This window comes from Mus musculus, chromosome X (genome assembly GCF_000001635.26).
Source record: "Mus musculus strain C57BL/6J chromosome X, GRCm38.p6 C57BL/6J".
NCBI classification, from domain to species: domain Eukaryota; kingdom Metazoa; phylum Chordata; class Mammalia; order Rodentia; family Muridae; genus Mus; species Mus musculus.
The window spans coordinates 140,004,163-140,028,525 of record NC_000086.7 but is presented as its reverse complement, the minus strand read 5'-3'; the positions used below and the strand labels follow the sequence as shown (position 1 = coordinate 140,028,525).

Below are 24,363 nucleotides of genomic sequence, written 5' to 3'. Positions count from 1 at the left end.
AGCTCTTTATATTTTGATTTAATAGCCATCTTAAGAAATATTCATTTGCTCTAGTTTGCTTAGGATAATTTTCAGATAATTCAACTGGATGTTTTAAAATCATCTTTCCATGTTATAATTTACAGCAGATTGGAGAATCTCCCCACAGGCTTTTCTCCCCTAGTCTTCCTGTAAGGCTTGTTTAAAAATATGACTATACTTTAATAAATATGATCGTATTTTTATAAAATTTTTTAGCTCAATAGTAACTCCTGTGATGACATATGGTCCTCTGGAGAGTATGGCGAACAATTGGCACTATCAGCTACAAGAACAAGAAAAACACTATTTTTATCAGGCCAACCAATTCAATCTTTGGAACCAAGCACTGATTGAGTCTGGTAATGAGGTAAGAAGATATTCTCATTAATCTCCCTGTATTGTACAAGAACTTTCAGATAAGCACATGAGAATAGACTTGAGTTTCCTGTTGCAATATTGATGAGTACCTTAAAAATATTTTCCTGAATTAATATGCTCTCTGAATTAGAAAGTAAGTGTTTGGTAGTTGAGTGATGTTTGAGAAAATGTATATTGTTCTAAAATTTCTTCAAAAAATTAAATATCAACATAATTTTGTTTCTATTTCTCTTTAAAGATTGCTCTTTTGTACAACGAAGTGGAAAGAGTGAAAATTGATCAGAGCAGGTAAGACCCTTCATATCTTTGATTGAAAAACTCAAGATACTTTTGTTCTGTTTTTTTTTCCCTTGCTATTTATTGGCATTTAATTTGTTACCCAAAATTGCTTGTATTCGCCCTTCTGTTGGCTTGTTTTATTCAGGTTGGAACAAGAATTGGATATTATCCTGTTCCAGCAGAAGGAACTGGAACAAATGTTGACTCCTATAGAGGAGCTTTTGAAGGAGCAGAATGGTCCTCTTAATATGATGTATGTGAATAAGGAGTATGAGATGATGTAAGTAACTACATAAAGATGGAAGAGTTGGGCAGAAGGAGGGAGAACTTGAATCACAAAGCAGAAAATAAATATTGGTAGAAAAGGGCAAGTTCTAGTTGGTATTTATCAGCTTGTTTGACTGTAGCATGTTTATCTTTAACGTATGCTTGCAAATGAAGAAATCATTCTGGCAGCTTTGTTTTATAGCGTTTCATTCACTATTATTAATCTCAAGCTCATGCTTGTCGACTATAAAGTTTTTGTATTTGTCAAGTATATTCTCAAAGTGGAAATACAAAGCTTACTTGTGATGTCATAGTATTATGGGATATTTCTGGCCTCATATTGGCACAGATAAACCTAATATTCATACAGTGGTTTTAGGCATACATTACTTGGTTTTTCAAAGACAGACTGGTAATTTGAGGATGAACTATGGCTTTCAAAAAATGGAGTGATTTTTGTCAGGGTTTCAGGCTAGGTATGTTTTATTTGTGTACTGTTCAGTTTTTACTTTGTGTCTGTTCGCTGTCAGGGTTCCCATGGTAACTCTGTCCCTGGACCTGTGATTTGATAATCAGGCCACTTTAGAAAGCATTAAGAGACGTTGTGTGACCATACTACATAATCTAAATTGCGAGTAACTTGGGCTCACTTTGTCAGTGGCTTGTTAGTGAATTGAGATGGGGCCTTTATGCTTTGGACTTTTTTTTTCTTGGTTTTTAAGACAGGTTCTTAGCGGTTTTGCCCAGGCTTATGTCAAACTTCTGGGTTAAAGTGATTCTGTCACCTTATCATTGTGAGTAGCAGGAGCTGCAGGCACACATCACAGTGCCCAGCTGAGCCTTTGCAGGCACTCTGCTGAACTTATTTGTTATAAGGCTTGCACTTGACGTTTTTGTAAGAATTTTAAATGTGGGTAAGTATGGCTAATCTGTACTGACCTCAATTTTATTTCTAGTCCTGTTTCTGTGTTTCCTTTTTCTTTCCTTTTTTCACGTCTTTCTTTGCTTTATTCTTTGGCATTGTTTCTGCGAAACACACATGCACGCGCACACATACACACACACACACATTGTTTCTTTGTCTAAGATAGGTTCTGGCTATGTATCCATGGGTGGCTTTGAACTCTTTATGTAGACCAAGGTTGGCCAAGGATTTCCTACATAGACAAGGCTGTCCTTGAACTCATACAGATCCACCCGCCTCCTCCTCTTGAGCGCTGGGATTGTAGATTTGCACCACGACACCTGACACATACTATATTTTTATCACCTGTTCTTGGAGGTCTCATCTAGCACAAACTGTGTAACAGCCAAGGCCGGCCTGAAAAGCTTCATCGTCCTATCAATACTTTGCAAGTGCTATGATTACAAGGAATGTATCACCGCGTTCAACTTTATTCTATAGTGTTTTTTTTAAACCATGTGTTTAGAATATATTAACTGTAGATTTGGGGAAGAAAACCTTAGAAATATGAACTCCTTTCCAATGGCTCCTTTGTACTCTACTACATTCACCAGGATTTTCAACAGTTAGGCAACCAGTTACATAGGAATGATTTGACACAGAAAGCAATCGATAGTTACCAAGGAATCTGAATGAGCGTTTTAATTTTATAGATAAGGTTGAGAAATCTTCTCTTTGCTTTTAATTCTTATAAACATATCAATAGAGCAGACTAAAGCAAGCAAGCAAGCAAGCAAGCAACCTTTCTCCATCACTCCCCTGCTCCTTGCTTTGTCTATCTCATAAACAGTTTGGGTAGAGTATTTGAGAATTCAGGCCACTGATTAGTTTGCAACTAAACTTAGATGTATCTACTAGGTTTTATTGTTGTGAAGCTTCTTTCTCAAAATATCTGTTGTTACTTGTATACCATGTAAGGCTTTACTATGAAACTTTATGTATTCTCAATCATTGAAGAAATCTCAACATTTACTAACTATTGCTAAACAATAGTCTTCTAGCTATCTAAATGTCCTATGCATGTATTCTGGTTCCACCACAGGGTTCCTTTGCTGTAACACTCATCAGAAATTTAGCCAGAGGCTAAAGCCTTTGCCCTTGCAGTCTCAGGTTATGCTGGTAACATTGAATTTGTGAGACTGTATGTCCTTGGCCATAACTGGAAACTAATGTAGGGGAGTCGAGACATATCTAGTTGACAATTTCATCTCTATACGTCAGTAACAGTAGACATGAGAAAACATCTCTTGTTACTCTCTTTCACTTCCCTTTGCAGTTACAGATTGGCAGAAATTATAGATGCTGAGCTGAAAAGGATGTCTCAGGATCTCAAGGACATCGTTGTTTACCTGAATTCACTGGCTCATCCTGCTGATGCTACTGAACAGGTATGGTCCCTGCTCTTTTGATTTAGACAGCCAAGATTTCATAGGAAATTAGCCCTCTGTGGCTCTTTTAATTAGTCACATTCTCCTGTTCTCCAGAGTACTCCTTATCTGCCCTCTAGAGATATGAAGTCCTTAGGCATGATTAGTGGGACAGTAAATATTTAGTAAATATTTACAGTTCTGAGGTTTTTTGTGGTTATTCCCAGGAGGGTAAAATAAATGACTCTCAATGTTATTCAGGGCTTAATTTCTACATAATTAAACAGATCCTGGTACTTTGTTTTCACTCTTATAAATATGAACAGATATGTCTAGGTCTGTTAGACATATTTAGGCACTCTAATTTATGTCTTTAAAATATAGTAACTTAACTATTAAGACAACATTTTCCCATAGAAATTGTTTCTGTTAAATGTCATTATGTTTCTAACTGCTTCATAGCATCCTACTTAGTTCATAGAGCAAATACATTATATTATGAGAATGTATGACTGAGGATCCTGTTAGAATTGAGATTCTGTGAATCAATTTGGCAGTAAGAAAGAAGTAGGGGGGTTCTTTTTCAATTTTCTATACTCCAATTATAAAGAGCGTATTTCCCCTATCTTTTCCCATTGTCCAGAAGCCTAAATGAAGTCCTCTTTCCCCCACTCCCACTCAATGGGACTAAAGCTAAGAGGAATCTCCCATTGTAGGAGCTTCTATTGTGCTTTTTCTCATTAATTATAAGTAGATGTGAGGCTAGATCTGGATAGATGAAAATGAATAACATATACATAAGTGGCGATTATTCTCTAGGAAGCTCTTTGTCCAGTTAGATGCAGACAGTTCTTTCTGTGCAAACATATTATTACCGAATTTTTTAATTATGAAAAGACAGCCAGTTATAGTTGAGAAACTATTAGAATTTTGACACATGATCTCCTTGGGTCTCTGCTCCTTCTTTGCAAAATGTCAAGGATAGAATAAATGATCTGCAAGTCCCTTTCAGCCATAAACCAGAGCTATTCTCTTCTTAGCATCAGTCTAAAATCGAACAACGACAAATATAAATTAGTCTGCAATTACCAATGCTACCATCTGCCCTGTGTTCACAAAGATGATCACGAGTTGACAAAGTACATTTCTATTAGATTCTGAATGTAATTCTAAGGTTTAAAATTGTTTTTTGTTATGATAGGTTTCTGATGCATAGATAAATATAAGCAGATTTAGACACCGCACAGAACTGATGTCTAGTCCTGGAGTGCTGAATTAATTTGAGAAGTGTTGTCAACAGAGTTAGTAAAATCTATCTTTGTCATTTTCTCAACTTGGCCCACGATTATTTTGTTTCATTGGTGACTAGGAAACGGTCTTTTGTTTTCATTTTTCCTGGTAGGGATAATGGAGATGTTTAAGATGAGTGAGTTAAGGGTAATTACTGTGTGATAGGAGGATAAAGGAAGCGAGAGATCATCTCTTTTTTCAGATAACATAAATTATTGAACAGAAAAAAAATCACACCTACTGAATGATAATGTTCCTATGGATAATGTGATGATCATTACAATCACGGTACAAAAAAAAAGGAGCTATGTATGTGTTCCAGCATTCACAGTGCTGGGATTTAATGACTTTCGTTACTCTTGTGTGTGGGTTTGTGTGTGTGTGTTGATGAATAGGAGAGATCACAGAATACTTACACTTTCCTCAAACATATTATATCTATTACCCAATTATATTTTTTACAAAATCCATAAGGAAAATTAAATCATCAGTATTACCAATCCTTCCCCTTTATATTGATGTATTTCTTCTAGTCTTTTTACACTGCTGACACACACACAAAAGTTCTTCTATTTAAACAAAATCAGAAACATAAATATATTGACTTTTACCTTCTGTTTCCATGGTCTTTTCTGAAATTTTTCGTCATTCTTTGACAATGTGAGTTTTAATGCTGCCAAAATATTTCACTGGAGATGAATTTCATAATATATTTAGCATTTTTATTGTTAGAGATTATTTCCAAATTTGGGGCTAATATAGCCTTGTAATGACCAATTACACTTAGAGTTGGGTAGGTTCCTGAAAGGAGAATATACTGTGTAAAATGCTATAAATATTTTAAAACTTTTGATAGATGACATGAAAATTTACATGTGGAAATTTGGGCCTATTTACATGACTGTTTAGTGTATATTAGCATGCGGACTTTTTTCCTACTTGCAAATTGAGTGTTTTTTAATCTGCAGTGGTGAAATTTTAAATACTTCAAAATCTAGAACTCTTTCAGTGAAAAAATGATGCACAAGTGGAAAAGTCTACACCCATGAAATGTGTCATTATCAAAAGATATGGGTGTAGCTGGACTTGGGTGTAGCTCAGTGGTCAAAGTAGCACATGAGAAACAAACAAATGATCAAACAAACAAATCAACATACACACAAAACTATAGGTATGATACAAATATTATATAACATCACCTTGAGTCTATATGTACAAGGTATGTATGGCACAAATTCCATGTTTAATCTTGTTTTCCAAATCTGGAATATTTCATTATATATAATGCAATGTTCCAAAATTTGAAAAGAAAATCTAAAACAATTATATTCCAAGCATTTGAGTAAGGAATAATCAATGTATACTTAACTATTGAATGCTATCATTTTTTAAAATAATAAATTTGAGGTGCCATGCATGTTACCATATCACCCAGGAGGCTGAGGAAGGACCTGGGCTACATTATTAAGTTCCAGGCCAGTCTGTACTACATAACAAGCTAGTGTTCCCCAAAAATATGCAGATTTGATTGACAAATTTGATGTTATTAATTTTAAATGGATTTATTTATTTGCTTTCTTTTGAAACATTTCCTAGTATCCTTTATTTTTATATTGTGCTTGTCAGTTTTTTTAATTGATTTGTAGGAATCTAACTCTTGACAGTTACCAAATGAATAGATGGAACTAATGCATAAAATTAGTGTATAAGTATGAAATAGCAAAGCACCATTAATATGTAGTTCATTGTCAATGCGCCACTTACCAGAACAAAATTAAATGTTGTTTCCTAATTTCAATTTCCTGTGTTGTTTTCTTTTTCGTTTACTACATTACAATAATCATAATCTAAAAGTCTTTGGTGTATTTTCAGCTGGAGCAGATCTGCAAAATTCTGAATGCTCATATGGAATCCCTGCAGTGGATTAACCTTAATTCAGGTAGGAGTTTGTTTTATACATAATGTTGTAGGTACGAAAATGTATGACACACATTGTGCTTTCAGTGACCACACTGACTCAAGGGTTGTTCAGGGTATGCCCACATGAGCTCTGAAGAGATTCTACAATTTAACTAGAAATTAATGAAAACACGGAATGGGGACAGGTACGGTATTGGCAATATCAATGAAGCAGGACTTTTAAATTTATCTTTTATATGCAATTTTGATCTTGGTAAAACATGTATGTTTTATATACTCAGAATTGGACCCAAAATGGAAAGACAAATACTGAAGCCTTCCTCACCCCCAAATCAGCAAAATTTATCAGTGTAGATAACTATTGAATTCAACATTCTTTTTTGAATGTTTTGTGTTTGAATATATATATTCATGTGTGTTTAGGTCACATGTGTGCATGCTTGCAGAGACTGGGCAAACCAAAGTTGGATATCTTCGTCTGTGCCTCTCTGCCTTATTTTTGACAGTCTCTAAGCCTGGAGCTCATTGATCTTGTGATACTAGCAGCAAGCACTTTACCAACTGAGCCATCTCCTGCATCCCAGAGTGTGGTGTTTTTGGTAGTGCATTCTTATTAGGTGAAAAAAATTAAATATAAGAATGAGTAAACTTTTTAATACTTTTATTGTTAGCTTCAGAATTATAAAACAAGTATCATGACCACTTTATAGATATAGCAAAATAAACCAAATGAATACATATATTACTGTCAATAGAAGTTAGGATTTGTATTGAGAAATGAGATACAAGTCATTTTTCTTATATATCCATGTAAATTTAAAATTCAAATGCTAGTAATGAACTTAGATTTCTTTTCTGTGTGCATGTAAAGGGTTTAGAGACACGGACAGATAAATGAACAGGTCTAGCACTAAAGTCTTGGTTTCTATAGATAATTCCTATGAAAAGAAAGTGATTCTTCTTGGAGGTCTCTGATCTCAGGACTGAAGGAGAGAAATACATGGAGACTTGGGATGTGCAAGAAAGCAAACATTGTTGTAATATTAATAATGTTTTAACAGAAGTAAAGGCATAATGTTATCGTGTACTGTGTAAAGATTATCCCCAGATTATTCAAATGCTGATTTCTGTGCCCCCATATCTGGTTGCAAAACTTTACCCCCCAGTTATTCCCTGATTGGTCAATAAAGAAGCTGATCAGCCAGTAACCGACCAGGGGTAAGAATAGGGCTACACATCCTCCTAGCCAGGGGACAGAGGGAGGACAGGAAGAAAGCAGGGATTTGCCCTAGGGAGAGAGTTCAAGAGAGACCATGGAAAAACACCGGGAAGAGAGAAACCCATAAAGTGCAGGTAGCTTGGGAATTTGGGTTGGGAAATAGCCAGATAAGCATAAAGGATTAAAATAGAGTAATACTGCTTAGTTTTTGTGCCTTAAAGCTGTAAAATAAATATGATTGTCCAGTCTTAATTATTTGGGAGCTTAGCTGGGTTAAGAGAGAAACAGCAACACACTTATAAAAAGCCACTAGCACATAAGATTACTGCATGGGACTCGCACTATTAGGATGCTTTGAACATAAAAATAATAGCAATAATAGATTATAATACTTTAAAGGCAAAACCTCATGAAGTCACATTTACACCTCTTAAAAGAAAATTGAGAAATGTAAGGGGACAAATCTTAGCAGAATTATGCCAACAAATAATTGTAGAAAGTGATAGAATTAGGAAACTATAATTACAAGCTCTCCATGGGATGTGTTTAAGTTCATCTTTATCTTGAATACCCTTCTTTGTTTATAAACTCTTTCAACTAATAGTCATTTCTTGGCAGAAAAATATGCCAGCACAAAATGAACCAAATAATGACTGCAAATGATTCTGTTAACTTTCTAGAAATAGTCTTATTGGGGTATAACTTACAGACCATGACATTCACCACGTTAGTTGTTTAAGTCAATAGGGAAATTATGATTGTGCATTTGCATTATATAGTAGCTGATTTGGGCAAGGGTCATCCAAAAATGGTAAAAACTATAATGTTTTAAGATGTTTAAGATCAGCCAGGCGGTGGTGGCGCACACCTTTAATCCCAGCACTCGGGAGTCAGAGGCAGGCGGATTTCTGAGTTCGAGGCCAGCCTGATCTACCAAGTGATTTCCAGGACAGCCAGGGCTATACAGAGAAGCCCTGTCTCAAAAAAAAAAAAAAAAAAAAACCTAAAAAAAAAAAGATGTTTAAGATCATTGAGGAATAAGATATTTGTGTACTCCTAAAATTTATCACTCCATGTATTGATTAATAACACACACAATTAAGGTCAAGTTATTACCTCTTTTTAGCCTACACTTAGTCTCTTGGAGCCTTTATCCTCATTCTCAAAAACAAAAGATAGATAATACGTACCCTTAATATTTTAGAAGATTAAAAGAAAGCAGTGTATAGCTTTCTTTGAATACTGCCTAATCCATAGTTGGTAGTCAGTAAACGATAGTGGGAAGAACTAGTTACTGGTTGTTAAAATTTGTGCTGTTTTTGTATGGGGGTGGAGATCAGAAAGGTCATGGGATTCAAAGGTAGCTATTAAATTGGATCTAAAGAAGTTAGTTCCAGGTAGGTTCTCATTAAGTACCATTTACATTGAGAAGTTGATAGAGTAGCTAAGAAGTAGGGAAATGTTAATAACCATACAATGACAAGGAATGAGATTATTCAAAGTTATCCTGTGTGTGGCTTATTTTTCTACAGTGAACACTACTTTTGGGGTGGAGTTGAAGGGGTGTTACAAGGTAATTTAGGTTCTAAAGAAAAATTGCAGTGATTTTTCTCTTGGCGGGGATCCTCTTTGTCATAAATGAAACTGCAAGGCTCCCAGCCAGTGTTTCCTTTATAAAATTAAAGTTGTTACTGTTGCAAGGGATTTACTTTATATAAATGAAGAAATTGTGACCCAGAAAGGTTTAATGGCTTCTTTAGAACACACAGCTAAGACCAGTCATAGAAGAATTGGGATCAGGATCCAGATTGCCTTATGTGAAAAACAGTATTTTTAATTCTGGTGTGCTTTCTGAACAATGTAGGTATCATTAGATATAAAACCAAATTTTAACCATGTACAAAACAGTAGAGGACAGGGTTGTCAAAATATGATAATCTTTCGAGTGGGATGTTAAATTTCGGTGTTGGATAAAGCTCTCCATCAGAATTGGTAGCAAGAATCAGGCAGTAGAGTGATGATTAATGAGAGGTCCTTTTTTGCTAGAGTCATCGGAACTGAAGAAGCAGAGCAGTGTTGTAGAGCAGCCGTTCCCAGCCTGTGTGTCGTGACCCTTTTGGCAAACCTCTAACTCCAAAAGTATTTATATTCCAATTCGTAACAGCAGCCAAATTATTTATGAAGTAACATAATTTTATGGTTGGGGGTCACCACAAATAAGGAACTGCATTAAAGGGTTGCAGCATTAGGAAGGGTGAGAATCCCTGGGCTAGAGGGTTTCATTTGAGACAGGCTCTGCTGAAGAATGGGAAAAACCTGTTATTTCTTGATAGCGAGCGCAAGCTTCTTTTTGCCGTCCTCACTCAACAAGCTCTTCCTTTTCATATCAGGAAATGAGGTGATCAGGAAGGCAGCATGGCAGCAGGGTTTAATTATGTTGTCCAGGAGAGGATTTTTTTCTTTTTGTTTTATTTTCCCTTTTAATAGCTAATTGGGTCATGTCTGTTGAAACGGTCTGTGGACTGAAAGTTTAAGATTAAATTAGCCCAGTTTTTCACTTTCAGAGAGCAGTTATAGAAAAATAAATGAGTGTGTTCTTCTGGCAATACAAATATTATATTTTACTAAAAAGAAATCATTAACTCATATAAAAATCAAATCTTTCTTTTAAAAGGTTTCCGGGAAATGTTTTTGTGACTTAAAATCTGTAATATTGGCACAGAAATTTTCCATCATAAAACATGGCAGCTGTTACATGAAAAAGATCACACATTTAACTGAAAAATCATTTCTTTAAAAGTGATTTTGATGAATATTATTAACCGAGAAGAGCTAAAATGAAAAGACTATATACTGTGTGATTCCAAATATATGACATTCTGCAAAAGGCAAAACTGTAAAGATAGTTAAACAAACAAACAAAAAAAGATCAGTAGTGGGAGTGGTGATGAATAGGCAGTCACAGAGCTGTAAAAATATTTTCTGTGGTTCTTTAATGATGGATACCTACTAGTATACTTTTGCTAAAACCTGTAGGATGAACAAAGCGGCTCATGAGCCTGTGTGTAAAGGACAGGCCTTGGGTGGTATTGGTAGTTTATCAGTGATAATGAGTGCACTGCTTTGATGTGGGATGTTGGTAGCTGGGGATGCTTGTGAGGGTAGAGCGTTTGAGTATATTGACTATATGGGGACTCTTTATCTGAGCAATATTTTCCATGAATTTAAAGTTACTCTGAAGGATCCATTGTATTTGAAAAGAAAAATAAATGAAATAAATCAAGAAGAACTGGAAATTGAACATCAGATACACTTTAAGTATGTTAGCCTAGTACATTCGTTCTTCAATGAACTTTTCAACAACCACAAAGGTGTGGCAAGCCAGGCTCCTTTAGATCTCTAACTCCTACAATAGTCCAGAAAGATAGGGCAGAAATAAAAGGGCATCAGAGACCATCAAATTAAGGGAAGTCTGAACACATGCAAGGTCTAAAATGTGAGGCTTATTTACTGTTACATTATCTTTGGGTTTCTTTTTTTCAGCCGACAAGTATAATTGAGAGTGGATGGTAGCCACAAATGCAAATCTGTGCTCCCTCTCATCTTCCTTTTTTAAAACAAAACAAAACAAAACTGTAGAGCATTATTTCAAGGTTGGCTTGATGATAGTGCTGTAGTCTCACATCTGTCTTCTGAGTTGGCAGCCACTGAAGCTGCAGCAAGTCTAGCTCTTCTGGGACCACTTACAACAGAACTGGCAATCCATCTGAAGTCATTTATTATTTGTTTTAAGTATGTGGAGCTACTTGTGGCAGGGGAGGGAGGTGGGATAAGGGATCCGTGTTTCCCGTTGTTTTGTATACCACCAAGTCATCGCCATGTATATTAGTAATCACCAAATAGCACAATAATAAAGGACAGGCTGTGAAAAACACTGTATTACTTGAAACTTCAGCAGTATCCTGGCATTTGGCTTCTTTCATGAGGTGTCCCAAGGTTCTAAGACTAAATCTATTTTTATCTGTAACTGTCTCAGGCGCCTAAAGAGTAGCACTGCATAGTTATGCTATGGATTCCCACGTTTACATTGTTATTTAGAGCAGCAAGAACCACTGCTTGCAGTAGTTAAAATGGCCAAACTATAGTCCCATGTCTGTGACTATCTTACTTTCTATGCTAAGTCTTCTTAGTCACCAATCACATTTAACTCTCGAATAAAATGCTTTTAGGGTCATCTTAGAATAACTATTTTGCATAATGTGTTATAATTATGCTTTAGTTTTGCCCAATATTAATAGTTACGATTGGAGGTGACAGTTTCAAATTAAACTTTTTTTTAGTGTTAGATTTTTTAAAGTGGTTTTCATTCAGCCAGTAAATGGTTTTAAAACTATTTTTATTAACCAGCCATGGTGGTATACACCTTTAATACCATCAGTTGGGAGACAGAGGTAGGTGGCTCTCTTGTGAGTTCTAGAATGGCCTGATATACACAGTGAATACCAGGTCAAGGGAGTCTAATAGTGACACCTTGTTTCAAATAATTTTTTTTAAATTAAAGCTAGACATAGTGGTACAAACATATAATCCAGGCACCTTTGGGGTAAAGACAGAAGAATCAGGAGTTCAAGGTCATCTTTCAGTACTCATTGAGTACATTAATGCTAACCTGTGTTGTGTCAAAACGAACAAACAGGAAAAACCAGTATATTTTATTAGTTATTTCAACTCTCTTCTTTGAAGAGCATCAATGCTGAAGTGCCAAAAGACGGAGTCCTCTTCCTCTTTCAACTTGTGGGACTAGGCTCCAACTCAGATTCACAGATTGAGGGCGTTCCTTTTGCCGCTGCCTTTCCTTACATTCTTTGAGCAATCTTGGTGACACTGGTGGATTGGTAAGGTCATCTCTTATGTTTTGGAATTGAACATTCCACTTCAGATACTTGAAAATTGAATGTCTTCTGCTTGCTCTGTGACAGCAGCTGCACAAAGCCACCCAAGTGGACTTTGCTCATGTAGAATGTGTATTTTAAACTCCACGGGGACACTTAAGTCTTCCCATTGCACTTAGCTGAACAGTATTTTGTGTCTTTCCACTATTTAAATGATCCACTTGATCATCTCTGCTATTCTTTATAGGCAAAACAGATGTTTCCCTTAATTCCAAAGAATGTCCTGTACTTTAGATTAGGGGACTAACATTAGAATTAAGCAAATCTTCAGTTCCTGTTAAGAAATAGTGTATGGTGGTTAACGTTCTCTGAGTTGAATTCTCCGAATTCTTTTTCTATATGTAAATCCAGATTTGACATACCCTCAATACACCTGCAAGATTAGATTTCTCACTAATCCTACTTATGTACGTTTTGTGCCCAAGTGAATTTCCTCAAGCTGGAGAGCTTCCCCACGTGAATTATATGCAACATAATTTAAATCACTCACAAATACCAGAATTTATATTGTTTGTGAGAAAGATAGGGGTTTTTCCTCCAAAGCAGTTTTCCTCCTAGTGACTAAATACATACATGCATGCATACACACACACACACATACACACACACACACACACACACACACACACACACACACACACACACACTGGAAACTCGTGATAATGCTGTTTTGGAGCCCATGCTCAAGAGACAACTCAAATATGAAATAACGTGATGGCTTTTCTTCAGTTAAGCCTCCCAGCCTCCCATATAGTATTTAGATAGATGGCCCTCATGTTAAGCATGCCAGTGTTTGAAGGAAAACAAATACCATTATGGTACCAGTTATAGCTCAGCACAGTGCTTATTTTATTTTAACTTTATTTTTGAGACATTATCTGCCTTTGTAGCTCAGCCTGCCTTTGAATTCATGGTGCTCCTCCTGCCTCAGCCTCTTAAGTGCTAAGACTACAAGCCTTCCACCGTGCTTCGCTCAGGTCAGGGCTTAGTTTAGCTGCTTTTAAATTGCTATTATTAATTTGGAGGGGCTCTGTGTATTCCACGGTGACTCTGTGAAATTCAAAGGGCAACTTGTGGGAGGAAGTCAGCTCGCTCTGGGAATCTAAATTATGTCATTAGTCTTGGTGGCAAGTTCTTTGTATCTGCCAGGCCATCTTGCTGGGCTAGCATTTAGTTTATTTTAATTAATATGTATCCATTATACATATCAATGAAGTTCAGTGTGATATTTCAATATATGCATGGATTATACACTGTTTATTCAAAAATTTCACAGCATTTGACAAGCAGGTACATTAATAGGAAAACACACTGTTAGAGAGAGTCAGCTATACAGGGCCAACTGAATTCTCATAAGCTTTAGCTTCTGAGAAGTTATTTAAACCTTCCTACATTTTCACTTACCGTCACAGAATATTATGAGACTCGAAATAGCATCCACGGGCATTAGAAATCACACGTGCTGGGGCTGGGCAATGATTCAGTGGGTATGAGTGCTTGCTGTGCCGTCTTGTGGACCTGAGTTCAAAGTCCCAGCACTGATACTATGCTTCTAGTGTCTTCTCATCACTTTAATATTTACTATAGCACCGAGATGGGGTGGGGGTTATACTTCCAGAAATACTTTTTCTATTCAGAAGCATATAACAAGAACAGACGTATAGTCAGTCGGCTGTTACTTGAATTTTAGTAAACTGAATATCTTAAAAGTAGCTATGACTAGTCAGAGGATAATGTCCTATCCCCTCTTCCCCCTTCCCCCTCATTCTCTTCACTTTCCTTTTCTGAATAACAAGGAAAGATTATATTAAATTCCTAAATGTCAAAGTTATTGTCAAAAGCAACCTAACGTCATATATAGGATATGTTCTGCAATAGCTAAAACCTTAACATGTGGCATATCTAGGGAGGCTAAAGTAGGAGAGCCATGAGGTTGTCCAGGCCAGCTTAAACTATAGAGAAAAAAACCTGTTTCAACAGCAATAACATAATAGCTTACGCATATGTGTGGGGCTTTTTGTTTCTGAAATTGGTTTGAGGTCAACTCAGGTTCACAGAGTTGTAAGAAATAATATAGAAACCTTACTTATTATTACCTTATTTTTTTCTCAGTTATAACATCTTACAAAACTGTAGTATAATAATACCATAATCAGGATATTGACATTTAACCCAGTCTGTCCCATATTTTGATGATAAGCAATTTGTCGGTGTTTTGGTTTAGCTTTTATTATCTGTATCCCAAAGATTTTTCTCTCATTTTTTTGAAGGTTGTGGTGCATTTTGGTGTTGTTTTTGTATAATAAATAGGTTTAGATCAATGGCTTTTTGTTTGTTGAATTTTGCCTGCACTCAGTTGATCCAGTACGATTGTAAAAGCTATCCTTGGTCAAATGAGTTTATTTTCTTTTGTTATTATGTTTGTTTGTTTGTATTGTGTGTGTTCACACACACACACATGCCACAACACACAAAGTCAGAAGACAACATGCTGGAGTCAGTTCTCTCTGGCAAGCACTCTTACCTGCTGAGTCATCTTGTAGTCTAAATTGCTTTCCTTCTGAAAGAAGGGCTCTGACACCTTAACCCAAGTTGACCTCTAACTCACAGCAATCCTCCTGCTTCAGCCTCCTTAAACCTGAGATTGCAGACATGAACCACCACATTTGGCCCTTGAATTTACTTTCAAGCCTTATCAAAAATCAGTTTGGGGTAAGCTTGAATTTTTTTTCCTGAAGTCTTTATTTTGTGGATTTTTGTGTCTTTCCCCTTAAATATCACAGGGCCCTAAGTTTAATAATTGCTTTCATTTCTGATCATACATGCAAAGCATTCACTATTTCATCTTAAGATATTAGCTATAGGTTTTTGGTGGGTGCTCCTTATCAAACTCATATTTCTCATCTATTCCTAATTAGCTGACTTTTTAAAAATCATAAGCAGGTACTGGATTTCATCAAATGCTTTTTTGGTTATTAATTGTTACAAGAGCTTTTGATTTAATTTTTAATTTGTTTGCATACTGAACTCATTGTTATTTTTTAAATAGAGTGTCAGCCATACATAGTGTGGAATAAAAGTCGACCCTTTTTGGATCTATTTTTCTTTTCTTTTTTTTTTTTTTTTGATCTATTTTTCTAATACTCTGCTACAAGCTTATATATATATGAGACATTTGAGGTATTCTGCAGATTGAAGTTGTCTGTAGTTTTCTCTTGGTGTTGTGCTGTCTTTGCCTGGTTTGGTATCAACCCTGTCTTCTAGTTCTTACGATTTGTGGGGAAATGGTATTACTTCTTTGAATGTTTGATAGATCTTCAGTGAAACTGTTTGAGCCTGGGTATTTTCGTAGGGAGAAAGTTTCATTTGTTTCTAAAACTATTCTGATTGTATATTTTACCTTGGCTGCATTGTAAAAGCTTTTCTGTTTCTCAAAGAATCAGTGTGTTTCTATTAAGCTGTTGAGTTGTAAGTGCAAAATAGTTTTGTAGGGTTTTTTGTAGGGTTTGTTTTTGTTTTTATTTTTGTTTTGCACTGCTATGTCCTGTTTCTTTTTGAGCCTGATGATTTGTGGTTTCTGTGCTTAAATTTCTCCCTCTTGCCTGAAGTTTATTAATTTTATTGACTTTTTTTTCTCTCGAAGAATTCTCGTTTTAACTCATTGATTTTTCTCGATGGTGATTCGGTTTGCAATCCTACTGCTCTTAGCTGGTGTCTTTACTGCTTCCTCCCTTTGCTTGCTTTCTGTTGACTTTGTCCTTCCTCTAGTTTTCTAAGGTAGGCACGTAGACTATTTACTTGAGACCTCTCCTTGATTTGAATGGTATTCTTTTAAAAGGGCATTTCTCCTAAATAGCAGTATGTTTGACCCCAGCTGTCATCTCCAGCCATAATTTCACAAATGATTATTTTTATTTTCACTGTCAAAATTCTACATTGAGAAACATTCATACACAGATATGCCAGAGGTACCTCAAATTAAATTAATTTGGTCAAAAACTATTTATGTCCTAGTTTCCTATATTAAGTCTCTCTACCAACTTGCAATGCACAAATATCATAAATTTCACTTTGACCATTGTTATTTTAATTATGATCATGCAGGTGCTGTTCACAGCCTAACACACTCTATTTTCTTTCTTTTTACAAGTTTTTGTCTACTTTTGAATTTTATTTTTTGCTTAGTTTTCTGTATAGTTATCAGTAAAGTCATTATCCAAATCACTGCCTTTAATTTAAATTATCTAATTCAACTTCCAAAACTTGTCTCTTCCATAGTCCTGTAATCTCTACTGTCTGTTTTCTGTGCTGTTTATTTGGTTGGTGGTGGTGTTCCTGGGGTTGGACTAGAACGTATGCATGCTAAGCAGATGCTCTACCACTGAGCTATCCCTTCAGTCCTCGTCTTGTACCTTCTGAAATTGTTGCTGACTTGACTTCAAGTTAAGTCCCCCCTTTCAGGACTGTTATCAGCACTTCTGTGGCTCTGATTTCTGATCCCCTGATTCTCTTGGTTCCAATATAGCACATATTTCCTCGCCCCCAACTTCCAGAGAGAGTATACAGCATATATTTTGATACTGTGCACTTCTGAAAAGATATGCATCCCAACAACTCACTTGGTTGATAATATTAGGTATTAGATGATAACATGAAAATAATTTTTCCCGGGACTTTTGAAGAAACCAATCTGTTGTCTTCCAACTCTGAGGGACATTTTGATTCGGAACCTTTTCTGAAGTTCTTCATTTTGTTTTTTTCCCCTATTGAAAATTTTAAGCTCTTTCTCAGAATACTTACATTTAGGGTGATCGGCTTTGATGTGAATCTGTTTCATCTACTGAGCCTGATATTAATGAGTCAAGCAACTCAGTTCTTTGTGTTTGAGGCTGTGCTCTTAAATGAGCTTTCTGCTAATTTCTTTGCTTATGTTATCTTGTTCCACTTTCTGGAAATATACTTAATCTAATGCTTGCTTCCCAGAACTGATCTACATTTTTATTCTTTCCTAGTGGCTCTATGGTTTTAGTTAATTTTTCTGACTCTGCACTCTACTTCTTATTCCAAACTTTTGTTGATCTTTACTTTCTGCAGATAACCTTTACGTTGCACGAGCTTGCTGTCATATGGCAAGCGTACCTGCCCAAAGTTAGTAGCCTTCACTCATGCTTTTAGATTCAGTATCATCCCTGAGTGGGTTAAATTTTTTCAAAAAACTATTTTGCTCTTCCTAATTTGTTGCTTTCATCTTTCCATTTTGTTTCACACTCTCAGATTGTTTTTCTCAATTATACTTAAGAAAGCGACACAAAACATTTTGTAGCTGGGTTTGCTAACTTGCTGTGGGATAGATAATATGATTAGATTCTTCTCTTTTCCCATCACTGAAGGACTTCTAGCCACTATCTTTAGACTTTCTGTCTAGGGGGTCAAAGTCTCTGGAGAAGAATTTTGCAGTTTCTGGCTGTAGATTAGTTAGGCCACTGCTACACCAGCATTCTCAGAGCCAGAGAACAGGAAGCAGACACTCCATGCTCCTTTGTGGCCGCATACTTAAGCTCTTGGAGACTTCTGTTTAATCCCTACTTTCAATACAGAAGGCCTGTCCTTGACTTGATCTGATATCTCTGATCTAGAGCTTAGCTTGTTCAGTCGTCAAAGGCAAATCTTCTGCAGGGCTTGAATAGGGAGCATTACCCAGAGGTAAGATACAGAGGAGAGGAATGGTCAGCTTCTGAGTCATACATCCTGTTTTCTGCTCCACTTTGAACACCATTTGGAATGATCTAGTCCAACCAAGTCCATATTTGGCGCAAAACTCATTGGAATTTTGAAAGTGTTCCTCGCCCTTCTTTGTACACTTAATGGCTTCGTGCTTTGCACTTCTACCTCTTTGCAACTATTTTACAGATGTGGGAGCTTAGTCTGCAGAAACCTTCGTGATCTCCTCCCCCTTTCTCTTCTCACCCTTCTTCAGTTTGTTTCCACATTACTGTCACAAAGATCCTTCTTGGCATGATATACAAAGTACAGTTTTTTAACTTCTTCGTAGAGATTATACATTAATTTTTCAGTATTTTTGAAATGTAGCTCTGATCTTAGATTTTGAGTTAGTTTAGGGTATAATAAACAGTTACAGTTTATTTGTCCCCTGCCATGTAACCAGAACAGTATATTCAACTTATTGTTACTGTTTCGGGGAGGCTATGGGTGAGAGTGTGTGTGTGTTTAAGGGGAAATACACAAAGATCCACAAAATAAAGACCTCAGGAACAAAAATTTAAGCTTACCCCACACTGATTTTTGATAAAGCACAAAAGTAAATTCAAATGTGGTGCTTCATGTCTGCAATTCCAGGTTTAAGAAGGCTGAAGCAGGAGAATGGCTATGTTTATGAAAACAGATTGTTGTGGTTTCAATACATAATACATAGTCAATTGCCATTGACTATTTAGATAAGTCTGTAGAGATGTACAGACACCAATATCATCTCAATTTTTGAACATTTCCTTTGCTCTCAAATTTCCTATTGGCCTATTAGTAGTTACCATCCATTCCTATCCCAAGCAAGTCTCGGGAAACCTTGAATCTACTTCTTGTCTTTGTAGATAGCTCACATTTTGTTTAGTGATAGAATTTTTATTTTTGTATGTAGAGTGTCTTTTTAATAATGCAAAAAATGAATGGTATATTTCCTTCCAAGTGACTACCACTGAAATTCTATTTCTACTATGATATATTAACTTAATATATTGACAGTAACCAATCAATGATGCTGGTCTTGGGACCAGAATTCTGAGCAGTAAGTACCATGTGAATTGTTTGCTCTTAATGAATGAAGGGCCTCAGACATTTCAAGTGAGTTAATTCAGAACTAGTCCTGAGAAGTCAATTAGAAGACATGACAAGCTGTTTATAGTAAGCCTCTCTTCATAATGATGACTTGTGTTTCTTGACATCTTATTGATTTTTAAGATTGTTATAAATGTACTCCTTTGCATTTAGTATGTATCAATCAGCAAATTAGTAAATTGTGCTTATGTTGACATAGTCTCTAGTCTGCAGTTAATGGCTCGAACTGCTCATTTATGCTTCCATCCAAGTAAAACAGTTATTTAAAGGGGGAAATCTGCACCCTGCAGTTCGTTATTACAACAAAAAGAAGAGATTTATTTTGTCAAGCTCATTATTCATTGCTGTTCTGGCCCTTCAGCAGATAACCATGATTTAAATTAGCCACTCTTAGAGTATGATCTTGCAGATTGTATGTATTTTATATGATAAAATGAGGCATTATGCATTTTAAAAACTGGGTAAACATTAAGGCTGTTCTGGATGGCTGAAAGAAATGAAGTAGACCAATTAAGTTTTAGTTTTTATTTTGCAAAACTTTCCTTTCCTTTGGGGGTGCCAACTATTATTTATCCCCTGCTAAACACTAATGAACAATTCTATTTGTGCATTTTTGTAGAAAATCTCTGATTAACATACTTCCCTCAACAGTTTATTTTGCCTGGCAGAAAAGTGCTATTTGATATGGTAACTAGTAATGCCATTTTGCAGTACACTGCCCCTGAGCAAACTTAAGAACCACCAAGGTAAATAAATAATCAGGAAAGAATAGAAATGTAGATATTCTCCAATACTTGTTGTGCCTTATAGGTAGCTCAGACCTACCAAAATCTATACATTCAATCTATTGAGCACCCTGAATGGTCCTTTTGCACATTAATGAGTAAAAACAGCTAATACTCCCTTCAATAAAACACAAATTTAAGGTGGACTGTTATTGACCCAAAGTTAAAGACAACAAATAAAGATTAGTCTCATCCACTATTTTTATAGTTTCCAAACTGATGGATTTTCTCTCTCAGATTTTCTAAAATGTAACCCTATTAAAATTGTGATTTAAGGTTGCATATGCCATAATTGAGGGGAGGATGTGTTACTGCGTCCACAGAATGCGACGTTGACTAATGATTGTATGCCTTTCCCACTCTAGGCGTAATGCAGAAGAAGGTGGAAGAGGTTGCAAATGCAGTTGAGGAGTACCGTCGCAAGGAGCAAGAAGCCATGAAGGCTGCCTTTGAATAACTATCACTCCAAATTGCTCCTTTTGGATTACTCATTAACCCTGAGTTCTGATGATATTAAATAGAGTAGTATTTTCAGTTACTACTTAATTTTTGATTGGAATAATTTGTGCATGCATTTATTTTTCATTTAAATACTGTGAAGAAAAGTATACTTGTTTTTTTGTTTCAGAACGGAATAAAATCTGGACACACCGGTAATAATGCTTACCCAGAGTCAAGTAACCCCATTGCCCAGGCAGTTGCTCACTGGTGTTCATTTTGTGTGTATAATCTCTGTCTTACTTAGATTCTACATATGATCACCAGTATGCACCAACTTCTTACTGCAGCTTAATTGTGGGCAGTTGTTTGCCAAAATGAACGTTACCCAGTCTTTACTGGGTTTTTGTGGCCATTCACAGAAATTGCTGGGTCCTATAAAGTCTCCAGTGGAATTTACTATCTACTCTGAGAGAAAATTTTACCTGTTAAGGGCAATATGGGCAATGAAAACCAAGTGTACCATAAATGACAGCAAGTGTCTTTCAGGAATTCACAGAATGTAATACGTTTTTTACAGATTAGAGATTTAATTGGGGCTTTTATTTTTCTTATGGTACTAGAGATCAAACCATGTGCCACACTCTTGGATAATATATCCAGCACTGAATTATGGGTAAGGTCCAGTGATTCATTTACTTTTGACAATATACAGATACCTCAGTGCATTTGTTTTTAAATCAAGATCTCTCTGTAGCCTATGCTGGCTTGGAACTTACAACCCGCCTGCCTCAGTTTTTCAAATGCCACCATCCCTACATGTTCTGTTGATTGCTATCACTTGTTTTGTTTTAGCCTATGATTTAGACCTGTTTGGTGTAGTTTTCTGTCTTTAAAGAAAAAAGCCCTTTTAGCTCTTCATTTCTTGTATTTCATCCAAGTTGCTGATATGATATCCTAAAAATGAAAATAAACTGATTAAAAGATTTTAAGTGGCTGAACTGGGTTTTTGTTCTCCAGGTCACTCATAAACTCACTGAAGGGTTCATGTTACAGAAAAATAAATAAATTTTAAATGACTATTAGTGGTAGTAAGTTTTATGAATAGAATAAATACTAGAACTGAATAGATTCACTTTGGGTACAAATGTTTCCATGAAATAGATAGCTACTTCAGTAAGTTTCTGTCAATACTCAAAATTACACAATGTGAACTGGACCTGGTAGCACAGGCCTATAATCTCTGCCACCTGGAAGGCTGACGTAGAGGGGTCGCAGATTCAAAGCTGGCCTGAATTCAACTAAATTAAGACCTTGTCACAAAGAAGAAAAAAAAATGTCAGCCTGCAGTTTTGTGATAGAGTGCTGTGCTAGCATGCACAAGTTTCAATCTTTCATACTGAATTGGGGAGGGTAATGAGAGAGAATAATGCAGACTATTAAATCTTGTAGACTCTTAAAGGTAAACATGACTTTTGAGTAGATTCTTGAGTAATCTCTACTTTTTAGAGTTCAATATTATTACCAATAATATACCCTAGATAAGGACAAAAGTCCTTATTTTGTGGATTTTTTTTTCTGATAAAGCTTGTATGGTAGCCCACATGTAAGTGGGGTTCCACATTCAGTAAAGTCAATATAATGTTTTATATGAATTTATGGTTTTAAACTTCTGTTTATCTAATTCACTAGAGAGAAAAAAATCATGCTGGGCAGCTTTGGGTTTTGCCAACCGCTTTGTGAGAATCAAATGGTTTTCAAATCTCCAAAGGTTTTCAGGTTTTCTTACTCCTTTTTGAACACTAGCAGAGGGATTTTTTTTTTTTGCAAATTTTCTATATAAAGAGGAAGCTAAAGTCCTGTTTACTCTGTCCCTTAGCACTATCTTTACTGGAATTTGTAGTATTTTGACCCTCAGTACATAAAAGTAGCCAGTAGCTCCCAGATTAATCCAGTAAATCAGTGGACTGTGTAGGGTTTGAAGCCTTACACTAAATAGCCCCTAAAGAACATTTTGATTCTGGTTCTAACTTGTTTAAAAGATGTGACATTGCACAAACTAATGTTAATTTTTTTTTTTTTTTGGTCTTTTTGAGACAGGGTTTCTCTGTATAGCCCTGGCAGTCCTGGACCTCACTCTGTAGGTCAGGCTGGCCTCGAACTCAGAAATCCGCCTGCCTCTGCCTCTCGAGTGCTGGGATTAAAGGCGTGCACCACCACACCCACCTATGTTAATTTTTAAAGATCAGAAATAACCCATTTTGATAATAATTCTGAGGCAGCCATTGTTACCTAGCTTAAATATTAACTGAAGGAAAGTTCTTACATTTCTAATGTCATGGCCTTTTCTCAATACATAGCCGTTTTTCTTCTTTAAGAAGGAATTTGAAATTCAGGGACAGGTTGGGTTTTTTTTTCCTTTTAATATTATATGTTCAGTAGAATCAAGAGAAGATTTTGATTTTTTTAAAAACATTTTCCATCAGTCTCAACTAACCGGGACCCCTGGGAGCTCCCAGAGACTGAGCCACCAACCAGACAGCATACAGGGGCTGGTTCAAGGCCCCTGGCACACATATAGCAGAGGACTGCCTGGTCCACCCTCGGTGAGAGAGGATGCATCTAATCCTGTAGAAACTTGAGGCCTCAGGGAAGGGGGCTGCCTGGTCGTGGGGAGCACCTTCTCGAAGGCAAGGGGAGAGGAGGAACTGTCGGAGGGATACGGGGAGGGGGGGTAACGGCTGGAATGTAAATAAAACAATTAAAAAATCATTTTCTATATGGCAGAATTAAAATTGCTTCCTAATGTATTTACCAGAAGCATACAGTAAACAAAGCACCTTCAGAAACACCCTGAAAACATGTCTTATTTATTAAAGAGGAACTTTTGGCTCAGTTAAACTAATCTTGTAGATTGGTATCATAGGGTTTTACTGCAATGAACAGACATGATGACCAAAGCAAGTCTTATAAGGACATTTAATTGGGCTGGCTTACAGGTTCAGAGGTTCAGTCCATCATCATCAGGATGGGAGCATGGCAGCATCCAGGCAGGCATGGCGCAGGAGGAGCTGAGAGTTCTACATCTTTATCTGAAGGCTGCTAGCAGAATACTGGCTTCCAGGCAGCTGAGGGTCTTAGAGCCCACTCCCACAGTGACACACCTACTTCAACAGGGCCACACTTCCTACTAGTGCTACTCCCTGGGCTGAGCAGATACAAACCATCACACTTGTAAATTGACATACTTTTCAGTTTGTCATAAATTTGAGAAGTGGATTTTTGTTTGTGTGTTTGTTTGTTTGTTTGTTTGTTTTTCCGAGACAGGGTTTCTCTGTGTAGCCCTGGTTGTCCTGGAACTCACTCTGTAGACCAGGTTGGCCTTGAACTCAGAAATTCGCCTGCCTCTGCCTTCCAAGTGCTTAAAAGCGTGCGCCACCACGCCCAGCTGAGAAGTGGATTTTTAAAATTAACTCATGATGAAGTGTCTAACACCAAAGGTCTTAAAGCTTTTTACAGACTGTGTGATACACGTTTAAGATGGGAAAGGGATGTTGGGGAAGTATAATAGGTAGGACGCCTTACCTTGGCGCAGCTAGAAGTACAATGGCATTCCTTCTAGTAAAATTCT

The 24,363-nt window shown here is 36.4% G+C and overlaps 1 protein-coding gene across 8 annotated transcripts in view; it reads left to right on the top strand.

Annotated features, from left to right (window-relative positions):
* Positions 1–21,724, top strand: part of Nup62cl (nucleoporin 62 C-terminal like) — a 55,906-nt gene extending 34,182 nt beyond the window's left edge. For 6 of the 8 annotated variants that reach the window (XM_006528566.1, XM_006528567.2, XM_006528563.3 and 3 more), the window contains 6 exons: positions 238–388; positions 638–687; positions 824–958; positions 3,186–3,297; positions 6,439–6,505; positions 20,660–21,724. In XM_006528566.1, the coding sequence (XP_006528629.1) occupies positions 238–388; positions 638–687; positions 824–958; positions 3,186–3,297; positions 6,439–6,505; positions 20,660–20,751 (607 nt within the window). In that variant the 3' untranslated portion in view covers positions 20,752–21,724. The remainder of the gene's footprint in view (positions 1–237; positions 389–637; positions 688–823; positions 959–3,185; positions 3,298–6,438; positions 6,506–20,659) is intronic. The other 2 variants (NM_001081668.1, XM_017318521.2) reach the window with 2 other exon arrangements.
* The last annotated feature ends 2,639 nt before the right edge of the window (positions 21,725–24,363 follow it).